Source organism: Sorghum bicolor, chromosome 7 (assembly GCF_000003195.3).
Source record: "Sorghum bicolor cultivar BTx623 chromosome 7, Sorghum_bicolor_NCBIv3, whole genome shotgun sequence".
NCBI lineage: Eukaryota > Viridiplantae > Streptophyta > Magnoliopsida > Poales > Poaceae > Sorghum > Sorghum bicolor.
Genome location: NC_012876.2, coordinates 62,848,826 through 62,874,274, shown reverse-complemented (window position 1 = coordinate 62,874,274; position 25,449 = coordinate 62,848,826). Strand labels below are relative to the sequence as shown.

General features: G+C 47.8%; 4 protein-coding genes across 5 annotated transcripts; all 4 read right to left on the bottom strand.

The window, feature by feature from the left end:
- On the bottom strand, positions 142 to 5,357 carry LOC8063894. Its single transcript, XM_002444673.2, has 5 exons — positions 5,174 to 5,357; positions 4,868 to 5,059; positions 4,610 to 4,750; positions 3,128 to 3,994; positions 142 to 2,498 (listed from the first exon to the last, which is right to left on the bottom strand). Exons 1-5 carry the CDS (start codon positions 5,211 to 5,213, stop codon positions 433 to 435), a joined length of 3,306 nt encoding a protein of 1,101 aa, XP_002444718.1. The 5' UTR covers positions 5,214 to 5,357; the 3' UTR covers positions 142 to 432.
- Positions 11,313 to 14,454, bottom strand: LOC8060969 (probable glucan endo-1,3-beta-glucosidase A6). Its single transcript, XM_002444672.2, has 3 exons — positions 13,125 to 14,454; positions 11,711 to 13,012; positions 11,313 to 11,581 (listed from the first exon to the last, which is right to left on the bottom strand). The coding sequence occupies exons 1-3, from the start codon at positions 13,237 to 13,239 to the stop codon at positions 11,544 to 11,546; spliced, it is 1,455 nt and encodes a 484-aa protein (XP_002444717.1). The 5' UTR covers positions 13,240 to 14,454; the 3' UTR covers positions 11,313 to 11,543.
- LOC8060968 lies at positions 14,643 to 19,317 on the bottom strand. Of its 2 annotated transcripts, none has more exons than XM_021465123.1 (3): positions 18,393 to 19,317; positions 15,669 to 16,749; positions 14,643 to 15,346 (listed from the first exon to the last, which is right to left on the bottom strand). In XM_021465123.1, exons 1-3 carry the CDS (start codon positions 18,474 to 18,476, stop codon positions 15,015 to 15,017), a joined length of 1,497 nt encoding a protein of 498 aa, XP_021320798.1. In that variant the 5' UTR covers positions 18,477 to 19,317; the 3' UTR covers positions 14,643 to 15,014. The 2 variants fall into 2 exon arrangements, with proteins under 2 accessions (XP_021320798.1, XP_021320797.1); XM_021465122.1 differs by having other exon boundaries at positions 14,643 to 15,487; positions 18,393 to 19,316.
- On the bottom strand, positions 22,553 to 24,807 carry LOC8060967 (UDP-glucuronate 4-epimerase 6). Its single transcript, XM_002444670.2, has one exon. It carries the CDS (start codon positions 24,589 to 24,591, stop codon positions 23,152 to 23,154), a length of 1,440 nt encoding a protein of 479 aa, XP_002444715.1. The 5' UTR covers positions 24,592 to 24,807; the 3' UTR covers positions 22,553 to 23,151.

The window sequence follows — 25,449 nt, the reverse complement described above, 5'->3', positions numbered from 1 at the left end:
GTTTGTATGCATAGAGTATTAAATATAGGCGAAAATAAAAACTAATTACATAGTTTATCTGTAATTTGTGAGATAAATCTTTTGAGCCTAGTTACTCCATGATTGGACAATGTTTATCAAATAAAAATGAAAGTGCTACGGTAGCCAAAAACCAAAAATTTTACGAACTAAACAAGTTGCACAATGTTTGCAGATCAATGGAAGGACAACTCTGGACACATCTAGTTAATTTACACCAAAAGGACCTCTCGATGCATCTAGTTAATTTACACCAACAAATATAGAGTATAATAACAAACGGCAAACCGAGTAAACAATCCAAGTGGCAAGATGCCAAGGTCCAATCACGTCCTGGAACGAAGGTCCTGACTATTTTCATCAGCGTATAATAACATAACAATGGACGCCCTCTAGCTGATGCTGGCAAATGGATCACTGTACCGACGAGCAGCAAATAAACGGTACCCACTGCTGTTTCCTTCCCTTGGGTTTCTTCTCAACAGGCAACCTGGCGGGAGAGTTCCAGTCCTGCTGCCCTGAACCGTCTTTGGGCGAACCTGGCTTCACTGGTGACACATTGTCTTTGGATACCCGGCGCCTGAACGACAGTACCCGGTCCTTGGTGCTCGCCTTCTTCTCCTTCTCTTTGGTTTCCACGTTCTTGTCAGCGAGGAGGACCTTCAACGACACGTGGTTCTTGTCCAAGTCAGTGACCATTTCCTTGTCGGCTATCTCTTCGTTCTGATCGGTAGCTCCCTTCAGGTCATCTGTGCTTTCTATGGTGCTGATCTCCTTTGAGGCTGTATCTTCCGCCATCTCCCTTTCTTTGATGACATTTGTGTTCTGTGAAACTTCAGCAGTTTCATCTGTAGTGGTGGTGTTTTCATTCTGCTTGCTTCTTTCTGCATCCTCTGTGCCTTGTGTCGTGGCGTTTTCAACGGACCTAGGATCTGCTGTAGTTTCTCCAGCCTGCTTCTTGTCTTCAGCATCTCCTATGCTGGTAGTATTTTCATTCTGCTTGCCGCTTTCTGCATCCTCTGTGCCTTGTGTTTTGGCGTTTTCAATGTATCTGGGATCTGCAGTAGTTTCTTCAGCCTGCTTCTTGTCTTCAGCATCCTCTGTGCCTTGTGTTGTGGAGTTCTCAATGGAAGAATCTGCAGCAGTTTCTTCAGCCTGCTTCTTGTCTTCAGCATCGCCTATGCTAGTAGTGTTTTCATTCTGCTTGCTACTTTCTGCATTCTCTGTGCCTTGTGTTGTGGTATTTTCAACGGGTCTAGGATCTGCTGTAGTTTCTTCACTCGGTTTCTTGTCTTCAGCATCACCTATGCTGGTAGTGTTTTCAATCTGCTTGCTGTTTTCTGCATCCTCTGTGCCTTGTGCTGTGGTGTTTTCAACAGGTCTAGGATCTGCTGTAGTTTCTTCACTCGGCTTCTTGTCTTCAGCATCGCCTATGCTGCCCATGGTATCAATGCTGGAAGTAGGGTAAACACCAGGCTCCCCGATCTTCTCTTCATCAACACAATCACTAGTTTGTGCCACATTGGTCTCGTGCAAAATAGGGTCTGCACTTGTGTTTTCATCCTTTCTCTCTTCAGGACTATCAGTAGATGTAAGCAAACTGAACTTGTCTAAGGTGGGACCTGAAGTAGTCTCTTCATACATCTTTTCTTTGACAGTAACAGGGTCATGTACCACAGTATCATCACGAGAACCTAGGCCCTCATTAACTTCTTCGTTGTGCATCTTTTCCTCAATGCTGCTGTCTGTGATGTTAAGAGAGATAGTGCCTGAAGTAATTTCTTCATTAGGCATCTTGTCTTCAACATCATCTGTCATGGTTCCCGCAATACTCTCACCAGCAGCAGCATTATTTTCTCCAGTAGCTTCTATGCTGCATGCCCCGTCTATCTCATGGTTTGTTTTTACATCAGTCTCATCCTGCTGCTCGACCATGTTTCTGTTACTTGTAACATTGACCTCTTCAGAGGCCAGATTCGCAATGAATTCCTCAATCTGTTCCTTTTCTTCAGTACTACTCATGTTTTGTACAGCACTTATCCTGTAAGAAGTGGTGTCTGCACCAATTTCTTCATTCTGCTCATTTTCAGTATTGGGAAAAGAATTGGCTTCATGTGGAGTGGGATCTACAATGGCCTCTTTGTTCTGCTGCTTTTCTTCAAAGTTATCCTTGATAACCATCTCTTTTACCTCATATGAAGCAAGATCTGTACTGCTTTTTTCATTCTGACTCTTTTCTTCAACATCATTTATACTATCGACCATGTTGATTTCATGTGCTGTAGCGGAAGGACTGAAATTCAGTAGATCGGCTTGAGATGGTATGATAGTACCACTTGTCACATTTTCCTGCATGCTGTCATCTATTGTTATGCCAGACGAAGAAACATCCTCCGTAAGGTTAGCAGTGGCATCAACAGATATAAATTTGGCATCAACAGCAAGTCCAGATGTACTTGATATTGCTCCGATGCTTTCATCTGCAGAATGTGCATCAAATTTCAGTTTGCAAACAGTTATTATACAACTCATACAGTTACTAAAAGGTATTGGTCAAAACCCATGTTTTAAATAGCGAGCTAAGGCCAAGTTGTTTAGCATTTTAAAACCGTAATTAGCGTACTTTAGCAGCAAAATTGTGCATGAACACAAATAGCGGCACAATTTTTTTCAAGCTATTTCGGGCTATAGCGGCAAAAATAGCAGGCTACTTTTTTTCCATGGTCAAAACGTTTCCAGGCCACTGGTGTCTCTGTCTACATATCGTAATTATGAAATATAGCATTGTTTATCAAATTGCACGTGAAGTAGGGTGTCATAATTGCGCGTTAGGTACAAGATCAAATGATACTTATGACACTAGCAAAGATAAGTCAATTAATCATGCATTATCACTGAGCGCTTTTCACAATTGGCCAGACACTAACACTTTATCAGAATGCAAGTGCAACAGAGACATTACTTGATAGCTCAACCAACCAAAATAAAAATACACTGCTCAATTAAACATTTTCTGCTTCTTACCAAGCTTTTTCTAAAAAATCAGCGAAGCTTTAATACAAAAGGTCAATATTAAATGCAGTAGACAAGAACATCCAGAAACTCTAACCTGTTGTAGGATAATGCTGTCCTTCAACATTGTCTGCCCCTTTGGAGATTGCCAGATGATCTGCCATTCCAGAGGTAGAGTCAGGTTGCTGCTGAGCTTTGCTATCATCAGATATCTCTGAGTGGCAACCACCTTTACCAAGTTGAAGCACATCATCATCTGTACCAACAAATTTCTCAGCAGAAGACTCAACGGGCTCAATGTTAGGAACTTTCTCAAATGAGTCAGTTAACTCATGCTTCCTTTGCTGATTTGATTCAGTTCCATCGCTCCGGATTTCTTCATTGTTGCTCGCAGTAGGATTCTTGTCACCTGAATCTTCCTCCACTACAGTGCTACTGAGCCCCTCACCAATCTCAGTCTGTAGAATATCTTGACAGGAGAGACCAAGCTCATCACCTTGCACAGATTTTCTCTCACTAGATTTACTTTCACCTATGGTGTTGATCATACCATCTTCCCCAGTCACAGCAACTCCATCCTGCTGCTTGACTACATCACTCGTCAATTCGGAAGTTCTACCTCCAGCTGCATCTGATTCCAGAGGCACAATACTCGAGTTCTCTATTTTATATTCAGAGATTTCAGAACTCAATTTTGCACGGTCTTCAGGCTCTGGTGAAACAAAAGAAGTGGGAATATCTTGGAGATGTTCAGAACCAACTGCTGGATCAGATGGATCCCCATCCTCAATTGGTGATCCTTTTTCAGGGTACTGTGCAGCCACTGTAGTCAGAGTACCATCATCAATCCTGCTGGCCTCAGAAGTGAATTCAGGAGGAATATTACTGCTACTGATGAAGCAATCTTCAGCACATTTATCTCCAATGACAATGACTTGATGCCCAGCACCATTACCTGAAGGATCTACAGAAGACAATCACAGGTAATCATGCATCCAGACATATGCCGTAAAACCCATTAGCAAAGACCAAAACATGCATTGAAGAGAGTGTACGCATTTAGCGCAGTGAACATATTTAAATAGCTCCGGACTCTAGAAGCTATGTAGCAGCGCAGCATGGGGACAAGTTGTCGAGACGGTGTAGTGGTATCAAATGGCAACATGTGGCCAGCCTCACTAATTTATTGAACATGTTTATTATACCAAACTTGATGTGTATGTGTACAGTTTGGAAGTTACATGGACAGCAAGGCATCCCAGAACCATAATTAACACAAAGATTTGTATTACACTACGCCCCATATATGACAAACAAAGTACCCACATTATGCTAACCAAAAGGATAAGGACACGCTTATTCCAGACTCTACAAATAAGTACAATTTCACTGAACCTGAAAGTTCTTGTGTACAGACTACAAAAGAGGAAATTGGGAAAAAAAGTAAAAAGGAAATGCAATAACTTTCCACCAACCAAATCTTACCCAAGACACATTTCCCTTCCCACTTCAGAAACGAACAAAAAGAAACGAAGAACAGCAAGGATTCAGAGAAGGGGGGAGGAGATTCAGAACGGACCTGCACCTGCACTGTCCCCTCCTCCCTCCACCACCGCGTCCCCAGGCCCGTCGTGCGCAGATCCAGGCGAACCGCCGCCGCCGCCGCATTCCGTCGCGCCGGCTCCGTTCCCATCCGTTCCCGCGCCTCCTCCGCCCTCACCTGGGATGCCAGCCACGAGAGCACGCGTGAGGACAAGAGCCCAGCTTGGACACAGTCAGTCAGTCAGTCAGTCACACAGCGACACGGCACCACAGGAAGGCACGGAATCCACAGTACCTAGAAGCAGGTCGCTGCCGTCGTGCTCCCCGGCGCCCTCCTCCGCCGCGGCGCCGGCGCCAGCGGCGGACGTCGGCTTGCCGCAGTGCTTCCGGTGCGCGCGCCGCTGCTTGGCGCTCGGGTGCCCGTTGGGGTACTGGTACCCGCACGCGTGGCACAGAACGCCCTCCCCTCCGGCTCCGGCTCCCGCTCCTGCGCGCGAAACCACCACACCACGCCGTCACATCTCACGAACATCAGGAACGAAACGGTAAAAAAAAAAAAGTAAATACATCTCCACAATGCCGGCGAGGGGGGGACACTTACCGGGCGTGCTTCCGCCTCCGCTCTTGTGGGCGCTCTCCATGGCGAGACGACGGACGGCTCCGTCGGCTGCAACGGCGGAGAAAGAGGGAGGCGAGTGGGGGTGGGTTGGTTGGTTGCCCGTCCGCTCGGCCGCTCGCTTTGCGCAGTGGGAGTGTGTGTCGAGAAGACGACGAAGGCGAGGGCGAGGGGAGGCGCCCTCACGCCGAGGATAATGACAACGGCGCTTACCATAATTGCGGCGTGGGCCCCACCACGGGATCCCTGGCCCACACGTCATCGACACGTTACGGTGGGCGCGTCGAACCCGGGGGGGGGGGGCTCGGGCCGTGCCCGTGGGCACGGCAACAGACAAGGGTCTCGCCGTCTCTCTCTCTCTCTCTCCCGTGCGGCGGTTCGCGGCCTGGGGAGAGCGCATCTTGGCCGTCGGCGGCGGCATCGACGGGCCGGGGTTGGCCCGTAGTGGATGTGGAACGAACGGAACGGGGCGGGGCCCACATGGTTGGTAAGGCGAGAGGATCCTTTGCACCGCCGAGTCGATAACCTGCGCAGCCTTTTGGTTTGGGCCAGTTCACCCTTTTTTTACTTTTTTTTTTTTACCGTTTGTTTCCAGATGCTGCGACTGCTGCAATGCAGCAGCGGTGTTTGCAGCGGCAAGCTGCCAAAGCGCCAACCAAAAAACCAACCAGGCCATTAGAGAAGAGAGGCCCCCGGCCACCGGAACGTGGCGGCATGTGCCGATGGGGGACACCGGCAAGGACGATCGCGGGTAGCTAGTAGGACTACCATGGAGCCGTGAATGGTCCCGGTTTGTTCCGTGCGTGAACGGTAACACACAACTTTGAATATTCCAAACATACACACACAAAAAGCTCCGAAGGAGCCAATCATCTTGCGCGTGGTAACGGGTCATGGGAGTTATTTTTCACCATTCAAACAATGCTTGAGAGTTTTTTTTTTGTCAATAAAAAAGCATGCTTGAGAATTTGCTCCAATGCCGCCGAGAAAATGCTAAGGATTGGCTGACTGTATTTAACGGTTACTGGCGACGTCGTTGGCTGGCTGTTATTTAACAGAGTAAAATAATGTAATCACAGTTTCTATTCCTCCTCTCTGTATTGGCTATCAGAGCACAGCAGTCATATTTGACCACTAGCGCGTCTCGGTATTGAGCTAGAGACGAAATGTTTTTGAATTTTGATATTAGAGCATTTTAATTTTTATTTGATAAACATTATCTAATCATGAAGTAACTAGAGTTAAAAGATTCATCTCATGATTTTGCAGATAAATTGTACATAGTTTTTGTTTTTATCTATATTTAATGTTCTGTCGCAAGATTTGATGTGACAGAAAATTTTAATTTTTTTTTGGTTTTTAAGATAAACTAAACAAGGCAGTAGTTTGTCGTTGGAAAGGGCCTAAAAAAGATAAACTTCTCTTCTCTACTCATGCTATATACTCCCTATGTCCCTTTTTAATTGTTGTTGTTGGTGTGTGTGCCACAAGTTTAACTCATTTGTAGAAAATACGTGCAGCATTTGTATCTCCAAATAAATTTGTTAAAAACCTAGATTCAAATATCTTTCTAATGATACTAATTATGTATTATAAATATTAATATTTTTTAATATATAATTACCGGCAGTTGTTTTTCGAGAAGCGCAAGCGACAATTAAAAAAGAACGGAAGAAGTATATATTGTGGGGTTTTATAGGCCCAGCCGCCCCGCCCTATTGTCCATGTGGGATTGGGCCCTCCCGCTTCTCAAATCCTCATGCTGATCCACTCTTTCTGTCAACTTTTACTATTTTCGTTTCACATTTGCTCTAGTTGAGGATCAGTTTAGATATATTTATTTTATACGATGCTTTCTCAATCGATACACTAAATCGTATTTCCATAATAATATGACTATGTACATGTATGAAGCGCCTCTGGTAAACCAGGAACTCAAATGTGATACAATACTAGTTCCAGGAGACTAGTAACACATTTATTACATCAGATAAGTTTCAGCGCAGTAGTCTCGGTAAGCGTGGACAAGGAAGGCACGCTATAATAATAAGACACCAAAATACAACATAGGTCCAAAGGACCCAGAAACAAACGATATCAAAATCGAACATCTGACGAGTCCCAATGCCACAGGCTTAGTTGGGTGCAGACACGACCTTACTCGAACGCCACTTCGGGATCAAAGTCTGGATCTTCCTCTGTTTAATAAAGCAAGGGTGAGTACAAAGTACTCAGCAAATCCAACCTTACCCTACGGAAGGGGATAACAGTATATATGCATATGGATAAATCAAGGATGAGGCTTAGTTTTATTTGCATAAAGCTATCTTTTTACACATGCAAGGTTTTACTTCACAAATACTGTTGTAAAAGAACTCTTTTTCCACATATGATAGTATTTCTGAAAATGGGGTTTTGATCACAATTTTAAGTGTTGTTGAACCCTTGTTCCCACAACACAATGGCAGTCAACCATTTATTTCCAAAATCATACTCACTCTCATGTTTTCACTCATCCCAACCCATCTAGTTGTTGAAACCAAACCATAACCTGTCCGAGACCGCGGACACGGCTATCCAGATAGATTTACACTCTGCAGAGGTTGTACACTTTTTCCACAAGTAGGATACCATAACTTACACCGTCGTGCAAGCACAGATCCATCAAAGTCATTACCCTCCATAGTTAAGTAATGGCGCTCACCACGGGAACACTAAGGCCACATCTCATGATACCACAATAATTCACAAAGCTCTTTTCATATATTTCCACAATTTCACATACATCACTTAGTATCCCGTTGCACACCTGCCTCCAGGTGATTGCCATACTAACTAGAGGGATTTAGATTAAGCCTTTCCCATGCAAGGCGAGTGGTTGTACGATAAATGAGTTAGGCAAGATGAATCATCAACTCAGTCCTTAATCGAGACAAGGCGGATATCTTCACGCTTAACCCCGCAAGGTATAAGCCACAATACCAGGGCATCCCCAAAAGAGATCCCATCCGCCCCATCTCCATAGTAATCACATCTATAACTTGTTCATTAACCCTTTCATAATACCCACAATTTATTTTCACCACTCACACCTTTTACTTTTAAAATCATTATATTTGAAAAATATAGCGATGAGTATCCAGGATGAGTAACAAGTCCTAAGTATACTAAATAATAATATTTCTGTCATAGCATATTATTTGTTCCTAGGTCCGAACAAGACAATTACCGGGTAATATCAATTCAAGGATGACTATTCAACAGATTTTAACTAAGCAGCGAAAATACTTCGTGCATATATCGTACATGCTATATTTAAAACGGCTTTTACGGGTTGTGTTTAAAAATAGGATCAATATGCATCAAAGGGGATCGGTTGGACTTGCCTCCGTCGGCGTCCTCTGCAAACTTTTGCTGACAGTCCGAGTCCTCGGCGTCAAACTCGCGGTACTCGTCACCAACGTTCTCGTTTTCCGCCTCGTTCACTCCGTCAGCTAAAATACGCGACGAACGACACAGACAACAAGCACAGATAAATAATCATATAAATTTAAATGAGCTCCAAAAATCATGAAATTAATATGAGAGGTAGACCATGATTTTAGATAAATTTAGGAAAAAGAATCGTTGAAATCGGAGTTAAGATGAAGGAGATATTAATTTTACAAGATTATTGTCTACTAAAATAAACAAGGCCTTTTGAGGAGGGCATTGACGTGAGCTGTGTGCTAGGTGTACTTTGGTCAGCATTCTAATCTCGTAATTAAGACTATAAGGAGACAACGAAGAGAGAGAGGAGGTACTAGGACATGACAGAGAGGTAGAGCAGTGACTACGTTCATCACTCGTTGCTCATCCGCCATTGCTGGCTGTCAAAGCTTGGCTAGCTGATGGTTCAGACTACCATTCTCGAATACAAGAACATAGGGAGGGATAGGAGAGGCAGAAAATTGATGGAGGCTAGCTATTGTGGCCTAGAGAAGGAGATTCACGGGGCGCAGCTCTCTCTCTGTGTAAGAACAGAGGAGGAAGGAGATAAGCGAGTGAGTGGCTGCAGAGCTAACGGCTCAGCGTGGTTGGCACGGTGGAGTAGTGCTGCTCGGCATTGGCTTTTATAGGCCAGAGGAGGGCACTGCTCGGTGAGCTTAGTTGCTTCGCCATTAATGGTGGTTCTCGTGCTGGGTGCCTGAGATGACTGATGCACAGAAACGATGGTACGAGCAGCCGATGGACGGTGCCTAACTTGCTACTGTGTGATGGTCGGCACGTATCGAAGTACGAGCGCGTGTGTTGCTGCTGATTTGCCTCCTTTGCATGCATGAGATATATATTAAGCTTGCTGGTACGTGCTGTTATTCATGCGCGAAAAATATAGATGGTGCCTGTGTTGCGACTTGCTATCTTTTGTATAGCAAAAGAGGAACGGGAAAAGGCAAGAGGTGGGGCCCGCATGCCGCGGTGCGCGCGCGAGCGAGTGCGCTCGGCGAGGGGGCCGGGCGTGAGTGCGCTGCGGCGCTGGTGGTGGTGGGATCGGCGCACGCACCGTTGCCGGGTATCGGGCAGAGCGAGCGAGCAAGAGGGATAAGTAGCGGACATATGATGCTTATGCCATGTTGTGCAGGTTATATTTAAAGATGAATAATTAAGATGGATTAGATGGAGATACTATAGAGCTCAAATTATTTTATAGTTTTTGAAATATATTTTGAAAATAATTTTTAATACGAGTGATTTTTTAATGTGAATTTTTTGGATGTTACAATGTATTCCTATTAACATTATAGAATGAAAAATTAGAGTTAAATATGTATTGTATACTTTTGTATGTATTAAGATATGTCAAAATATATATGACATGATGGATAGTACTAACAATGTAGTAGTCTAATCTAATTGTTTGAAGTTTGAAACCAACGTCCAACATCCTGCTGACTTGCCATATAAACATTTAGGCCTTGTTTTGATGTAGTCGGATTCACATCAATCCACATGTGTTGAGGTGGATTGGTGTGGAACTTAAACTAAATTCCACCCCAATCTACACCAACACACATGAATTAAAGTGAATCCGACAACATCCAAACAAAGGCCTTAATGGTCCAGAAAACCCGTTTGTTCCACCATTTCGTGGTGTCCAGCCCTCGGCTCACTAATACCTTGGTGAATTGACGCAAACTAATGGTGTGTTTGGAATGAAAAAATGGTAGAAAACGTAGAAATAAAATAATAACAAAGGGAGAATAACGGAGGAACGTAAAACATTGACAAGTTACAAAATATGGTGTACGAAACGTAGGAATAGGAAGTCAAAGATTTGAAAAAATATATATAGTGTCAAACAAAAACAAATTTATTAACTTTACTCATTGCATGGATAGAGAAGAGGTTCCTCGGGCGTACCATCCCTCTCCATATATACGCGTCTAGGGCTTCCATGAAAATTTTGATTTTCGGTGGATGTTTTGGTTCGTGCATTTTGTGAAGCAACATTTCTCGTTCCTTGTTCCTTTGCCAAATGTCAAGTGACGTCTTCAAAATGTTGGAATCACATTTCTGTAAGATTCCTTTAAAAATCCTTCATTCCAAAACAAGCACTAAGTTGTACCAATGTGATGTTTTTTTCAAAGTTCTAATTTGTACCATTGTCATTACTTCTTAAGTATTAACAACGAGATTCCACGCAACGTACAAGTTTTGGCAGGAAATTGTACCACACGGCTATGAATTTTGATCGGGTGAATTTCAATGCACAGCTATGGGTGGGTGATGTCCATCAGATTTAAACCATTTGCCATCTTTAACCCAAAAAAACCCTTTCCGGAGCATGCAAAAATCGCAGGTTCTATTTTGTACGGATGGTCCAGAACCCAGAGTGATGCACGTTAGGCTGCCAGATTCCGTTGGAGCACGCTTCCTTAAGGCTGCCAGATGGTCAGAGAACACAACAAACCCGCAGCTGTGCTCCCGATCTCTCCGCCCGTTCGCCGCCCTCGTAAGCACCACATCACGGGCTCACGGCGTATGTGGTTACGCCAAGCGGCGGATCGAGAATTTGCCGCCGGTGAACTCGCGGAGCAAACTACGTCGCCGCCGGTGAACTCGCGGAGCAAAAATACGCGAGTAGTTTTGGTTGGATAGGAAATAGGCAGGAGCGCTGCCTCCTCGCGATCGTTCAGTCCGTCAGTGTAACACTGATTCGAATTACAGTGATCCTTTGCTTGCTAATTCCCTACAGAAAGAACAGAAGATTGTAATGATCCAGGGCTTGGGCATCCATGGCGATGGCCTTCCTCACTAGTCACTAACTAATCCAAATGTGGCGGGCGATGGCCTTCCACCTTCGCGTCATCGTCGTCTAGTCCAGAGAGCTGGCGAACTTGCATGATCCATGGCCTGCAAAACACATACAACAGTGCCGACGACAACAGATCAATGCGATTGAAATCAAATGCCAAAAGGAAGCTACAAATCTCCGGTAAAGATCGACACTGGCACACTGCACGACGGTGTCTGTCTACTCACTTGGATCTTTGGTGGTGGTCACCGCGAGCCCATCGAAGAAGCAGGTGCCGCCGGCACCCCTGAACTGCTGCCAGTATGCGTTGAACGCGTAGCTCGCGTGCGCGTCCATCATGTCCGGCTCGTGGCACGCGCCGCCGGGCTGGATGGCGGCGCACGTCCCGCTCCCCTGCTGGCACGCGTACGCCACCGCGGCCGCCACCGCCGTCTCGTTCGCCGCCGCCTTGCTGCCGAGCACGCACCACGCCGGCGCGCTGTCCGTGTCGTCCGCGGGCGGCAGCGGCGGGTACGACGACCGCCGGCCGGTGAGGTCCACCTCGTACACCCTGCTCCCGTTCGGGTAGTAGAGCCCCCAGTGGCGCTCGCTGCCGGCCCCCGGCTTCTGGTCCTCGTTGTAGAGCGAGAAGAGGAACACCGGCACCTTGGCCCCCGGCCGCGCCGGCGTGCCGGGGTTCTTGGACATCCGCGCGGCCAGGTTCCGGTTGTACGTGGCGGCGTTGCGCACGTTGGCGCCGGCCTCTCCCGCGTCGCCGCCGCTCGGCCACCCGGTCTCCGAGACCGCCAGCTTCACGTCCCCGTACCCGAGCCTGCCCATGGCGGCGACGACCGCGTCGAGCATCTGGTCGAGCAGGTTAGTGTAGACGAGCCCGTTGCCCGGGTCCACGTAGCGCGAGCTCGCCGCGCCCTGGAACAGCGCGTAGTCGAGGGAGATGGCGTTGCGGTTGCCTGACCACGCGAAGTACGGGTACGCGTCGACGAAGTAGTAGGACCCGGTGGCGTTCAGGAACCGGAGCAGCGGCCGGACCACGTCCTCGGCGATGTCGTCGCGGAACGCGCCGGCGGACGGTGGGTACGACGCCGACAGCGCGTCCATGGCGAGCGTCGTCCCGATCTTGACCTTGCGGATCCCGTGCGCGCGGAGGGCGCGGTGGAGGTTCGCCATCGCCGGCACGACGCTGCGCCACGTGGACCCCGCGATGGCGCGGTTCGAGAGCACCTCGTTGCCGACGAGCAGGTACGCCACACGAGTCGCCGGGATGTGCGGCGCGAGGTTGGCCGCCACCCAGTCCTCCGCCGCGGCGCGGGAGGAGGCCAGCGACGGGATGGCGGAGTTGGGCACCATGATCGACACCGGCATCCCCGTCCCGGCCAGCGCGCGCAGGATGTCCGCGTTGGCGTCGTAGATCTTCACGGCGCCCGCGCCCGTCGCGCGGAGGAGCTGCACGGAGCGCGATGCCGAGGGGAGGTCGTCGGCCACCGTGCCGTAGTTGATGCCGAGGCCGCGGCACCCGTTCCCGTTCGCGCCTGCATGCATATATGGACGACGCAAGGCAACACGGCACAGATCAAACAAAAGACACTTGGCGACGAACAACAGAGACCATTGAACACTGGTAACTTGGAGAGACGTGATCACCGTGGCAATGGCACTCGACGTCGGTGGCTACGACGAGGACACTGAAATGGCACGCTAGGGTGGCGACGGCGAGCAGGAGGACGGCGGCGGCGTGGCAGGAGGAGGACGGCGCCATGGTGGCGGGTGCCGTTTTGTTGCTTGTATTTGTTGGTTAGTTTGTTTTAGACTTTTAGTGGATCAGATGGAAGGGGCAGTGGCTGTTTGTTTATAAAGGAAGAGGATTTTTAGGAGGGGGGTGTTTAGATAACTCAAAACGCAAGTACAAAGAAAATGTAAATATATCTCTACCATTAATTAAAAAGCAAATGAACCAAAACCTGAATGTTTGCTACTAGACCCTTGGATGATTTGTTGTCTTTAGATCTAATGGTGCACACCAATCTAAATGTAGGCCACCTATGCACTTGCGGCTGCCGTGGTCCCTACATGTTCCTTCCGATGATCAAAGGAAGAATACAACTAATTTGACAATCTAAGGATGAATACAACAAAGACCCTGTTTGGATGCTGTAGTATTAAGAAATAGTAGTTTCAGAAACATTGACGTGCAAAACTGTGATCTAGAAAAAAGAGGTCTAAAGTGGAGTTTATATAACTCAAAAAAAACTATAGTTTCAACAATATCTTGGTATTTAAAACTATAAACTTTGTTGCACTCAAACACTTCAAGGCACTTTAAAACTAGTGTTTCACAAAACCATGGTATTTTTCTAAAACTCTAAAAATATTTTATATCAAAATAGGGCCTAAACTAGTTTTTGATATGGTAATTACTTAACAGCCGGCCGTTTTTCTGGTACAGCACATGCCCACCTTCCCCCAGCTCCCTCCCAGCGCGCCACATATGGTGGGTTCAACTAGCTTAGCACTGTTCTTTTTCCCCACCGCAACACATGCTCTCTCTCTCTCTCTCTTTCTCTCTCTCCTCCTCTAGCAGCTATCAACATCGTCGTCTTCCCCAACTCCTATGGCCATGTGCACGCGCCTGTCCCACCCATTCTACCCTAACTCTATCTAGTCGGCTTATGAAAGAAGGGGTTTGGGAGAGACGGGCTAGCTAGACGGTGGGAACGGAAGGAGGACAGGGTCTTACCGTTACCGGTGGTAGAGGCGGGCGAGCTAGGTCATGGGGGCAGCATGGCCATGGCAGCAATGGGCAGCAGTGGGAGAGGGGCGCTGGAGAAGGGAGCTGGAGAGAGGGGCGCTGGAGAAGGAGGCGGCCGTGCGGCTTGCCTAAGAGTCGTTTCACCTGAACACAATATAAATGATAGCAATGCACATGTTACACATCAAAATCTCTTGACAATGGTTGCTTGGATTGCAGCAGAATTTTATTGTGCAGGACCTCTCAACTTTTCCCCTTTTCCTAGAGAGACAAGAATGGTACTCACTCTATCCCAAATAAATCAATTTCTAGGATCCCTGCTAGTCAAACTTTTTAAGTTTGACATTTTTTTTGAAAAAGATAACATCTATAACATAGCACATTATGAAATGATGCCAGTTTGATATCATAAATCTTGATTTTCTTTTCTACAAATTTAGTCAAAGTTTAAAAACTTTAACCTAAGACAATCCAAGAATCTATTTATTCAGGGACAGAGGGAGTACAACATTTTGAGCATTGGTTAGTAGAATGATTGGATACATCAGAGACAAGAGAACCGCCAGGCAGACACCAAAAGTGCCGAGTTTGGACACAGCCAACATTTATTCAGCCAGACACCAAATGTTTGCTCTCAGTTCAACAAAGATTGCTTGAGTGAGTGAAACAGCCTGATATGCATCACAGTAGTTATGTTGTAAACTAGTCAGGCGATCTCCTGGACCCTTCATATCATAACTCAAGTTGCAGTAGCCAACTCACCGTGTATATCACTGTGAGTGCCATCAGAAAGGAACAACGTAAGGCATAGCACTTACATCGGCAGTATCAATTAGCTGTGCATCAGTCCAAACTTGGTGTGATTCTATAGCCTCAAGTGTCTCTGTTTGCTTAACATGACCCACAGAAAACAACCAGTCCTGATCAATGTACTCTGAGAAGTCCAGTGTTGAAGGTATGCAGTGCACTTGGCTCAGATACTTGGTATCAGGGTGAGGTTGCTTCAGATAACCTTTGTTACTCTCATAACCAGATGAGGAAATTGAAGGCATTTGCTCCTCTAAATAACGAGAGCCAGTGATGCCATTGTTATAGCTATGTTGGCACTCATGCTGACCTATATCACAAGTATTCAACCCAATTAGTTCTGTAGAATAACGATATTTGATCCGCTGAGGATGCCGTGACATTTTCCCGTCCACACAAGTAAGATTGGAAAGAGATATCATTGACAGCTTACTTGTTCTCATACTGTTTTCTGTCAACATATTCCAAATGAGACTCAAAACAAGTAAAATTTAAATGCTACTTCAATGTATTTAGCATGCTTGTGCTATTATGAACTAAATGATCACAGAAAAGGAGGGAGAAAAGGTCATTGGCTACTTTATATAAAAGGGACTGACCAGAAAACAGAAAGAGAGAGAAAAGGAACTTACCATGTGAAGAGCTATTAGGGTAAAAGTCTTTCATTTTCCTGATATCAGAAGCGAACTTTTGCTCATTAAGACAGTCCAAACGCACCAGATTATCGACCTTGTCCTTGCTCGCACCAAGTGCACCAAGATCTTCATGTTTATCCTCATTGACAGTGCCATTTTTCTCCGCTTCTTTCTCTTTATTTTTGCATTCAGTCTTTCTTTTCTTTACAACACTATCTCTATCTTTGCCTTCAAGACCTCTACGATAGTTACCTTTTTCTTTCCCTTGAACTGCTCCATCTTTATCTCGTGCAAATTGCCAATCCATCTTGTGTCGGAAATTATTCGCACCTTGATTTTCCTCCCCCGTACTTTCTGTGCTACTTTTGTCATTTTTCATGTTTGCAGAATGGACAGAAATATTAGGATATTGTCCTGTTTCTTCCGTTCTCTGAAAAATATTTGGGTTAGGTGCGACTCTGCCAGTTGCAGTATGTATACCTTCAGAGCTTCTTTGTGTATCTGAATTATCATGGCATAAACCAACTCCATTACAACTGTACCTTCTTCTGGAATGCATTTCAGCTGATCTATCTTGAAGGCTCTTCCCATTCTTTATTTCAGTTTTAGAATCGACACCCCTGCCCATTCCTTCTTTATTGGCATGAACAATACTATCACCCTTTTGCACCATCCCGTAATTGTCCTCTGTTCCTTGCTCAGATTTCTTAATCATTCTACCATTCCTTTCCTTCTCTTTAGAACCTGTACAACCAATGCTATCAGTGCTCCAAGGAAGCAACTCAGTATAGTTATATTTGAGGTCTGTATGATCTCCTTGACCAAAAATTTGGGTAACCAACTCATCAGCTGGTATAATATCTTTGAGTGATTCTTGCTGTCCATTTTCTTTTGGTTTTCTATGTCTCAAAGTTTGATTTCTGTCTTTATATATGTCCTTATTCTTTTTCCTCTCTCCACGCTTCGCTCTTTTGTGTTTCCTGTTGTGCTTATCTTTCCTATAATCTCTACCCTTTTCTTTTGGTTCTCCTTTTCCCCTGTCCTTTGCCTTTCTGTGCTTCTTCTCCTTGTGTTTTTCCTGAAATAAACAGCACATAGTCAAATAAGTCAATACCAGTGAATTCACTATACAGAATTAATAATTCACACATTCAATACCGACCATTCTTCCTAGCCCTTCGGTACATGCTAAGAAAATACAACTAGCACCTCATTGCATTTTTAAACATGATCATCAAAATATTGCAGTTACAGATCCTTGTCAAGGACATATATTATATGTTACTTCAGGTTTCAAGGTTGAGACATGCTGATATAATTTGAATCAGGGCCTTATTTAGTTCCACCCAAAAACCAAAAACTTTTCAAGATTCCCTGTTACATCGAATCTTGTGGCACATTGCATGGAGCATTAAATATATATAAAAATAATAATTAATTGCACAGTTTGCTTGTAATTTGCGAGACGAATCTTTTAAGCCTAGTTAGTCCATAATTGGACAATAATCACCAAATACAAACGAAATTGCTACAATACAAAAAAAAAATTCACACTACCAACTAAACAAGGCCCAAAGCGAAATATGTTGCACATCAAATCGAAATTATTTCATGTACGTGACCCTCTTGTACTTCCAGGTTAACAACCCAACCATAGTAGGAAGGTGCGGTAATAGTACAATGCAGGATCAAGTCGTAGCCTATGAATTCAGAAATGTAAAAGGCAATGACAAGGGGTAGGGTCCACTCAGGTAATGATTTAGTATGCAACAAAAATAATGTGAAAAATACTGCAGATGTTCAGATCAAGTCTTACTGTAGAATGGTAGTTTTCACACAGTACGCAACCAAGTACTAACAAAAAATTTAACATGTAGGGATGTCGACAAGTGGTTGATGAGGACGTACAGACTATTAATCAATATTTCTTAATCATCCCGCACAACTGAGGCCTGAGGTATATAAATATCTTATGTGTTATCTATACAAAAATGTGAAAGAAATATGAATTCAAAATAAAGCTATATGTGTAAACTGTGCAATTCTTTGTAGTTTCAGTCACGAAGTGTAGTGTCTCAAGAAAATGTTACAAAGTCCATAAGGTGCACTCTTAAGCAATACACAGATCAGGTCAACATGTTGTCTTCCTCAGACATAGGAAAAACTCAAAAACCATAGTACGGGGAAAAAAAACTATCCCAGCTTTTATGCATTTATATTTCCAAAGAGGCAAAAAGAAGCTGATTAAAAAATTATGTATTATTAGGATAAGGAGCAAAGAAGCAGGGTCCTTCCGAGCTGCTCTTTTTCCTCCAAAACACATAGGAAATTCTCTGCTGCTTTATGACATCTAAAATTTTCAATCTATTAATACTGCTTTTATTGTGATAAAACTCAAAGAATTGTGTGTTTCCCTAAGACACAGCATTTCTTATGTTTGCCATGATTTCCCTCTAATATATTTGATTCGCTGAATAACGTTTAGTACAATAACTACAGTTGGGTGGTTCGATAGGATCACCATGCTCATATTCATGAAATACTAACTGTGTTGCTTAACTATGTTACCATCACCATTCTTTGTGATTTAGAGGACAAAGGATGACATGAATATGGTGAGCGCAACAGCTTCTGAGCAATCCAGAGAGATTTTTCATGAATCATCAAATTGCAGTCTAATTTTGGCAAGCGATCTAAGGGGCACAGAGAATGAACATGAACCTTTCTCAGCAAATCCTTGCGGCGCTCCTCACTCCTGGGCCTTGATTCAAACCCTGGCGGCGGGAACGGGAAGCACCTGGACATGGTGCCACACCTAGTAGAAGTACAACGAGACTGAATTCCCAGCACGGCAGTTCAACCAGATCTCCTGACAGGCACCCCGGATCCCTCTCATCCACCATATCCCAATTGGTAACGCCTTGGCCGAAGCCGGCGCAGAGCGCGCCAACACCACCACCGCACCAAACGCCGGAATCAACTCCTGATTTGTGCAGCTGCAAGCCTGCGACGGGTAATCAACACGATCCAACTGCCCAATCGGCTCCAGCTCTCTCTCGCTGGTCCGGAATCCAGGTGCTGTATATAGTAAGATTCAAGAGCAGTAAGTGCAGTCCTCTTCCATCCGCTCACGGCTCACTCCCCGCCGCCGATCCCCACCCAGAGCCACAGCAGGTGGAACGACAGCCCGGGCCCCGCGCCCAACCGGAAGCAGCAGCCACAGCCTCGTCGTATGCTCCTCCGGCACCGGCACCGGCTCCGGAGACGCAGCGCATCCACGTGGAGCCCAGAACAGACCCAGACCCAGCCGCGGGCAGCCGTACACCGCAGTCCGCTGAGGCTTCCAGAAAGTAAGCGGAAGACCTGTAGAGCTAGCCGGGGGAGGGCCTTCCACGGCAGCTTCCCCTCCCGATCTCGGTCTCGGACCAAACTGTGATGCCTAGCCGCTCCGATTCGGCGTCCGTCCGAAGACAGCAACAGCAACAGGTTTCCGCGCGAGCAGATCGGGCAACGGCGTGATGATCCCAGCGGCGGCGCGAGGAGGCTCCGTGGAGTTCGTGGAGAGCCGAGGCTGGCTTTGCTGATGCTCTCTGCTCTCGCTTGTGCTCGGACTCTCCGATGCTTTCCCCCGGACCGCTCCCACCCCAAAACGCGGCGTGGGCGCGTGGCGGCGTGCACATGCGAAACGCTGGCCCGCGGAGACGTGGGCGGGCTGAGGCCCATTCCGGTGACAGGTGTCTGCCTGCTGCGCCCACCCCCGTTCGGCTCGGCTGGGTTGGTTGGGCGATTCCGTCCGTTGACTTGTTTGATCCCCGGTTGCGGACTTTTCCCTTCTCTTTTTTTCTTAGGCCTGAATGTCCTCCACATCCGTTCTCCAGATGGGCCTCAACTGAAACATGGGCCTAAACAAGGCCCATTCCGTGTCGTACGAGATGGCTCGTTGCATCACCCTCCCCCTTGGGCCGTCCGGTTCTTTCACGATGCCGCAACAGGGGGCCCACATACACCGCGTGAGACGCTCTTATCGGTCAGCTCTTGTACGTGCGACGCGCATGTCCATGACCATGATGATGATCTTCCCTTCCCAGCAGAGTGTCAAGGGCACCTGCAGCTGCAGCAGAGTGGAGTATCTCAAGCTTTCCACCAACAAGTTGACCTTACCTACGGGGCGCAATTGGTTCTCCATTTGCCATCTCAGGAGGCAGGAGGCAGGGTCAATCGAGCATGGATGCAGAGAAGGGCACAAAGAGAGGCCTTCGATCGATTGCCCTGACGAGCTTCAGTGGACGCAGCATGTCGTTCGGCCAGGCCTTTCTCGCCCACAGCGCAGCTGTGCAGAGCAAAGAAAAAGGGAGCACTAGTGCAAGCAGCGCAATGAAGAAACCGCTGCGGTCAGGAAAAAGTTGTTGTAAGATCGTGTTGTCTGATCAGCGACCCAAGATCTGCTGCGTGATGGAAAGCGAAAGTTTCAGCTCGTCTGTCTAGTGATCCATGCATGGCTTCAATCGCAAGGGACGAGACTGATAAAAAGAAGCATTGTCGCAGGTATAAGGTGTAGTACTGCAATACCACAAACAGATCAGCTCCAAATTTCTCAAATCTAGCCCTTTTTGCCAGTAACCACCGAAGCAAATCCAGTTGTTGGTTTGGCCATGGAGTTCTGGTTCTGGAGTTGGTGGCATGTCGTGACAGACTAGGTTTCCAATTCCCATCGAATGGGGAAAGAAAAAGTGATGAATGTATGTACTCCATGTTCAGTTACTCAGCTATTATTAGTGTATGAGTCCTGGATGTGCAGGAACCATATGGTGAAGTGAAGTCGCTTGTCCTTGGAAACAACTTCCAATGTCCTTCAGAAGTTATAAGCAACAGTATCCCTGTACCATCCAAATTGAATCACTAAAACCAATTCTTTGGTATATGGGTCAGGGCTGGCTCCTGGCCACTGTCCACTGTTCACAATATGACTGGTACAGGTAAACCTTTTAATCACATAAAGGTTAGCAGAAACAAGACCACATGGGGTGAGCAATTAGCAGCCACCCCGGATGCAATTATCAGGACAAGACAAGCTGCGAAACTTGCAATCTCAGGAAATTCTGATACATACAGTTGCTTCATCCATGGCTCTTCTGTCGGTGAAAAGTGAAAAAGGGCAGGCATCTCATTCTCAGCTCAGAATCTGCTGCGACCACTACAAGTGGTGAGGCACAAGGGGACCCGAGTTAGTTAGATGAGGTCAACACCTGCTTAACCTGATGCTGATATCCTGATACAGATCAAACACTGCTTAATCCTACAGCTCACCGTGTCCACGGGGTGACGGGGACCAGGGCTTCTGTTCTGATGCAGCAGTAGCGACAACAAAACCCAGCCAGCCCTAGTCGTACAGTACCGGTCCATGCCAATGGGCACTATAGACTTTTGTGGCTTTGTGTAATTGTATTATAGCTCAAGACCTCCAAGTGGTACAACCGTACGAGTAGATTGTACTAGTCATTTACCATGCTGTCGCTGAGTACCTACAAGGACTGATTAGTTGGAAAGTTGCACTGTAGCTCGTTGTAGTAATGCTGCATTAATCACTTGATTGACCTTTCGATCTTTGACATCAGGCAGGAGTGAACATCTTCGGTTGTTTGCTTCAACTAATAAAGGGTATTAGGCCTGAACCCTGAAGTGGAGTCCAGTATCAGTTGCCAGCATCAATCCCTGAAGATGCCTAGTCCAGCATCGGATGCAAAATGTCTTCCTTATGCTGAAAAAGATGGCCACAGTTCAGACTGTCAGTGCTAAAAAGTATTCAGAGTTTCAGTGGTCTTTTAGATAAGGAGTTTCGCCTCATTGCAGTATGTATGTACAGTATACGAGTATGTATGTGTATGCAGGCATGCTCAGCTCAGTGGTCCTACTAGGCCTTGTTTAGTTCCTGAAAAATTTTGCAAAATTTTTCAGATTCTCCGTCACATCGAATCTTTAGACGCATGCATGGAGTATTAAATATAGACAAAAATAAAAACTTATTGTACAGTTTGGTCGAAATTGACGAGACGAATCTTTTAAGCCTAGTTAGTCCATGATTGGACAATATTTGTCAAATACAAACGAAAGTGCTACAGTGTCGATTTCCCAAAAAATTTTGGAACTAAACAAGGCCAGTGTAGAAGAGACCATGTTCAATGCATTTCTGTTCACACTCGATTGACTTGCAGGAGCATGAAGAGGCTAGGGCTATCTGGATCAGAGACGAGTGCCATGGTGTGAAGGCAGGAGCTGAGTGAACGGAGAGGAATCGTCGTCATGGCATGAAATGAATGATGCTTGGATCTGAGGTGCACATGGACAATGGTGACAATGGCCCTGGGAACGCATTGAGCTCCGTCGGAATCCAAGGTGCACACGCTGTAGATTGTAGAATGTGCTGTACCGCAGCGATTCATCCAGATAAAAAACAGTTCAGCACAAACTGGCGCTGCCGCTGAAAATGCTGCATTACGAGTAGCAGTAGCCTCTCGTGACCCTCGGTCCACACACTGCCATTCTACTGGTTTTTCTTGCAATTACACAAGGATTGGCCAATTGCTGATTTTGCTGCTGGGATGGATGATCATCACGCTCGATGAAATATATTGGGAAACAGCTGCAAGAGGCCAAGGAACCAAGCCACCAAGGACTGTACCACGGTACAAACCGTCGTCCTTTTCCCCCCGTCGAGTGCATCATTCTAAAAGGAACTTGTTCCAATGCCCAAACAAAATTCATTTCCTGTCCGCTATCATCAGCCACGCTGCAATGCAACAAAATTCAGAACCGATTGCACAATCGCCCCACATGCAGTAAGATACCCTGGTGCAGAGAACCGCAACAAAGAGGCAAATACAGAGCCCAAATTTGCACAGGTTTATATAAAGTATATATGTGGGGAAGATGCAGAGCTGCATGCATCAAGTCCACCGCCGAAACCTAAACAATGCCGTTCTGGCAGCCTGCAACTTCTTGGATTTACATCAAACACAGCATCTTTGAGTTCCTGGCATGAGTCACAGACTCACAGTGAACAAGAATGAGATACTACTATAGTATCTGACAAAAAAAAAATAGTAGTAATTTGAGCTGAATGATCTGAACCATGAGGAAGCCAGTGACCTCATCTTTGTTCAGACATGGCTCCTTTTGCTTTGCTCTGTTGTCTATCTATACCACACCCTGATACCCACATCTTTTTCTACTTTTTTTTTGGACCTTATATAAGCAGTTAAGCTTAGTTTATCCATGGATCCTTTTCCATGGCACTAAGCACTGCTATGGTAGCATCATGAATGAAGAAACAAAAGCAGCAAGGCTTAAACAATAAGCACCTTGCAAAGTTACAGGACACTGCTAGCTAGCTAGCCTCCAAGGACAATCGAATGCACACTTGGTGGTGGACGGCCGGGCCGGGCCGGGGAACACGCCGCGGCGGCGGTGGCGGCGCGGCTCCTCACGATGCTGCGGACATGGGCATGGATTTCCTCTTGGCGGTCTTGCCGGCGAGGACATTGCCGCCGCCCCTGACGTTGACCTTGTAGTACCTCACGAACCAGTCGACGAAATGGCGGAGGCCGTCCTCGAGCGAGGTGGCGGGGCGGTAGCCGAAGTCGCGCGCGGCGTGGCTGACATTGGCGTGCGTGAAGGGCACGTCGCCGTTGCTCGGCATCGTGACGACGCGCTTGTGCGCCTTCTTGCCGAGGAGCTTCTCGAGGATGGCGACCATCCGGGTGACGGGTACCGGCGAGGTGTTGCCGAGGTTGTACACGCGGAGCGGCGCGGGCCCGGACTTCTTGCCGGACTTGGAGCCCGTGCTCTTGCCGGCCGTGTCGAGCGCGCCGAGGCAGCCCCTGACGACGTCGTCAATGTAGGTGAAGTCGCGGCGCGCGTCGGCGCCGTCGGCGGTGCGGAACAGCGTGATGGGCTCGCCGGCGACGATGCTGCGGGCGAAGGAGAAGTAGGCCATGTCGGGGCGCCCCCACGGCCCGTAGACGGTGAAGAATCGCAGGCCGGTGATGGAGAGGCCGTAGATGTGGTTGTACGAGTGCGCGATGGCCTCGCCGGCCTTCTTGGTGGCCGCGTACAGCGACGCGGGTCGGTCCGTGCGGTGGTCCTCGGAGAACGGCGCCTCGGTGTTGAGCCCGTACACCGACGACGACGACGCCCACACGACCGCCGGCTGCGGGTCGGCGTGCCTTGCCGCGGCCTCGAAGAGCGCGACGAGGCCCGCGACGTTGGACGCCACGTACGCCTGCGGCGCCCGCATCGCGTGGCGGACGCCCGCCTGCGCGGCGAGGTGCAGCACGTGCGTGAAGGGCACGGCCGAGAGGAGCCGCTCCAGGAGCGCGGCGTCGTTGATGTCGGCGTCCAGCACCACGACGCCGCGGGACGCCAGCAGCCGCTGCCGCGCGCGCTTCAGGGACGGGTCGTAGTAGGCGTTGAAGTTGTCGAGTCCGACCACGCCGTCGCCGCGCGCGCGGAGCGCCAGCGAGCAGTGCGCGCCCACGAAGCCCGCGGCGCCCGTGACGAGCACGGACAGCGCCCCGTCCCGCCGCGGCGTGGCGCTGCGCCGCACCTCCCGCTCCCACGCGGCGCCCCGCCCGTACGACGACGACGCCCCCGAGCCCAGCAGGCTCCGGTGCGAGTGCCGCGACCGCGGCGTGGAGGAAGGGGAGGCGGGCGCCGCGGAGAGGGTGAAGGAGTGGGAGAGCAGGGACGGGTAGTGCACGGCGAAGAGGACGACGAGCGCGAGCGTGGCGAGCACGGTGGCGCGGAAGAGCAGGTGCGACGACGCCGACACGAGGTGCTTGGCGCCCGCCGCGCGCCGCAGCAGCACCGCGTGCCGCTCCAGCTTGACGCCCTTGGCGGCCGCGTCCACCACGCCGGCCGGCATCCCCTCCTCCTCCTTCCTCTGCTGCTGCGCGCTGGGGTGGAGAGGGTGAGGTGGTGGTGGTGCTTCGGCGATGTGAAGTGGGGAGAGTGAGCGAGCGAAGCGAGAGTGAGAGACTGATAGCGTGATGACAGCGGAGGGAAGTTGGATATAAACCGAGGTGGCCGGCGCGGAGCCGCGGGATTCGGTTGCCTGCGGGCTACGGCTACGGTGGTTTAGGACCCGAAACAGTAAGCGGGTGTGTTTTTTAGCTCGAGTGGATCACCGTGTCGGGTTGGGGATGCCGGACGGCGGACGGAGCCGGATGCCACTGTCGCGCTCGCGCTCGCGGGTGCAATGGCGCATGCGTCAGCACGCAGCAGGAGCCTGACTGCCTCACTGTCCGTGTGTCAGGATTCACCGCGTGAAGGCTCGATCGAGGCTGTGCGCGGGAATGAGTGAGCTCTTGTCCGCTTTCGCCAGGTAGCTGCCGGCCAATCACCCCCGTCCAAGTATCCAACTCAGGCCTTGTTTAGGCCTTGTTTAGTTTAAAAAATTTGGTAAAATTTTTCAGATTTTCTGTCACATGAAATCTTTAGACGTATGCATAAGTATTAAATATAGGCAAAAATAAAAACTAATTACACAGTTTGATCAAAATTTACGAGATGAATCTTCACCGTGAAAACCAAAAAGTTTTCAAAATTCCCCGTCACATCAAATCTTGCAGCACATGCACGAAGCATTAAATATAGACGAAAATAAAAACTAATTATACAGTTTGTGTGTAAATCGTGAGATGAATCTTTTGATCCTAATTAGTTTATGATTAGACAATATTTGCCACAAACAAACAAAAGTGCTATAGTAGCGAAATCCAAA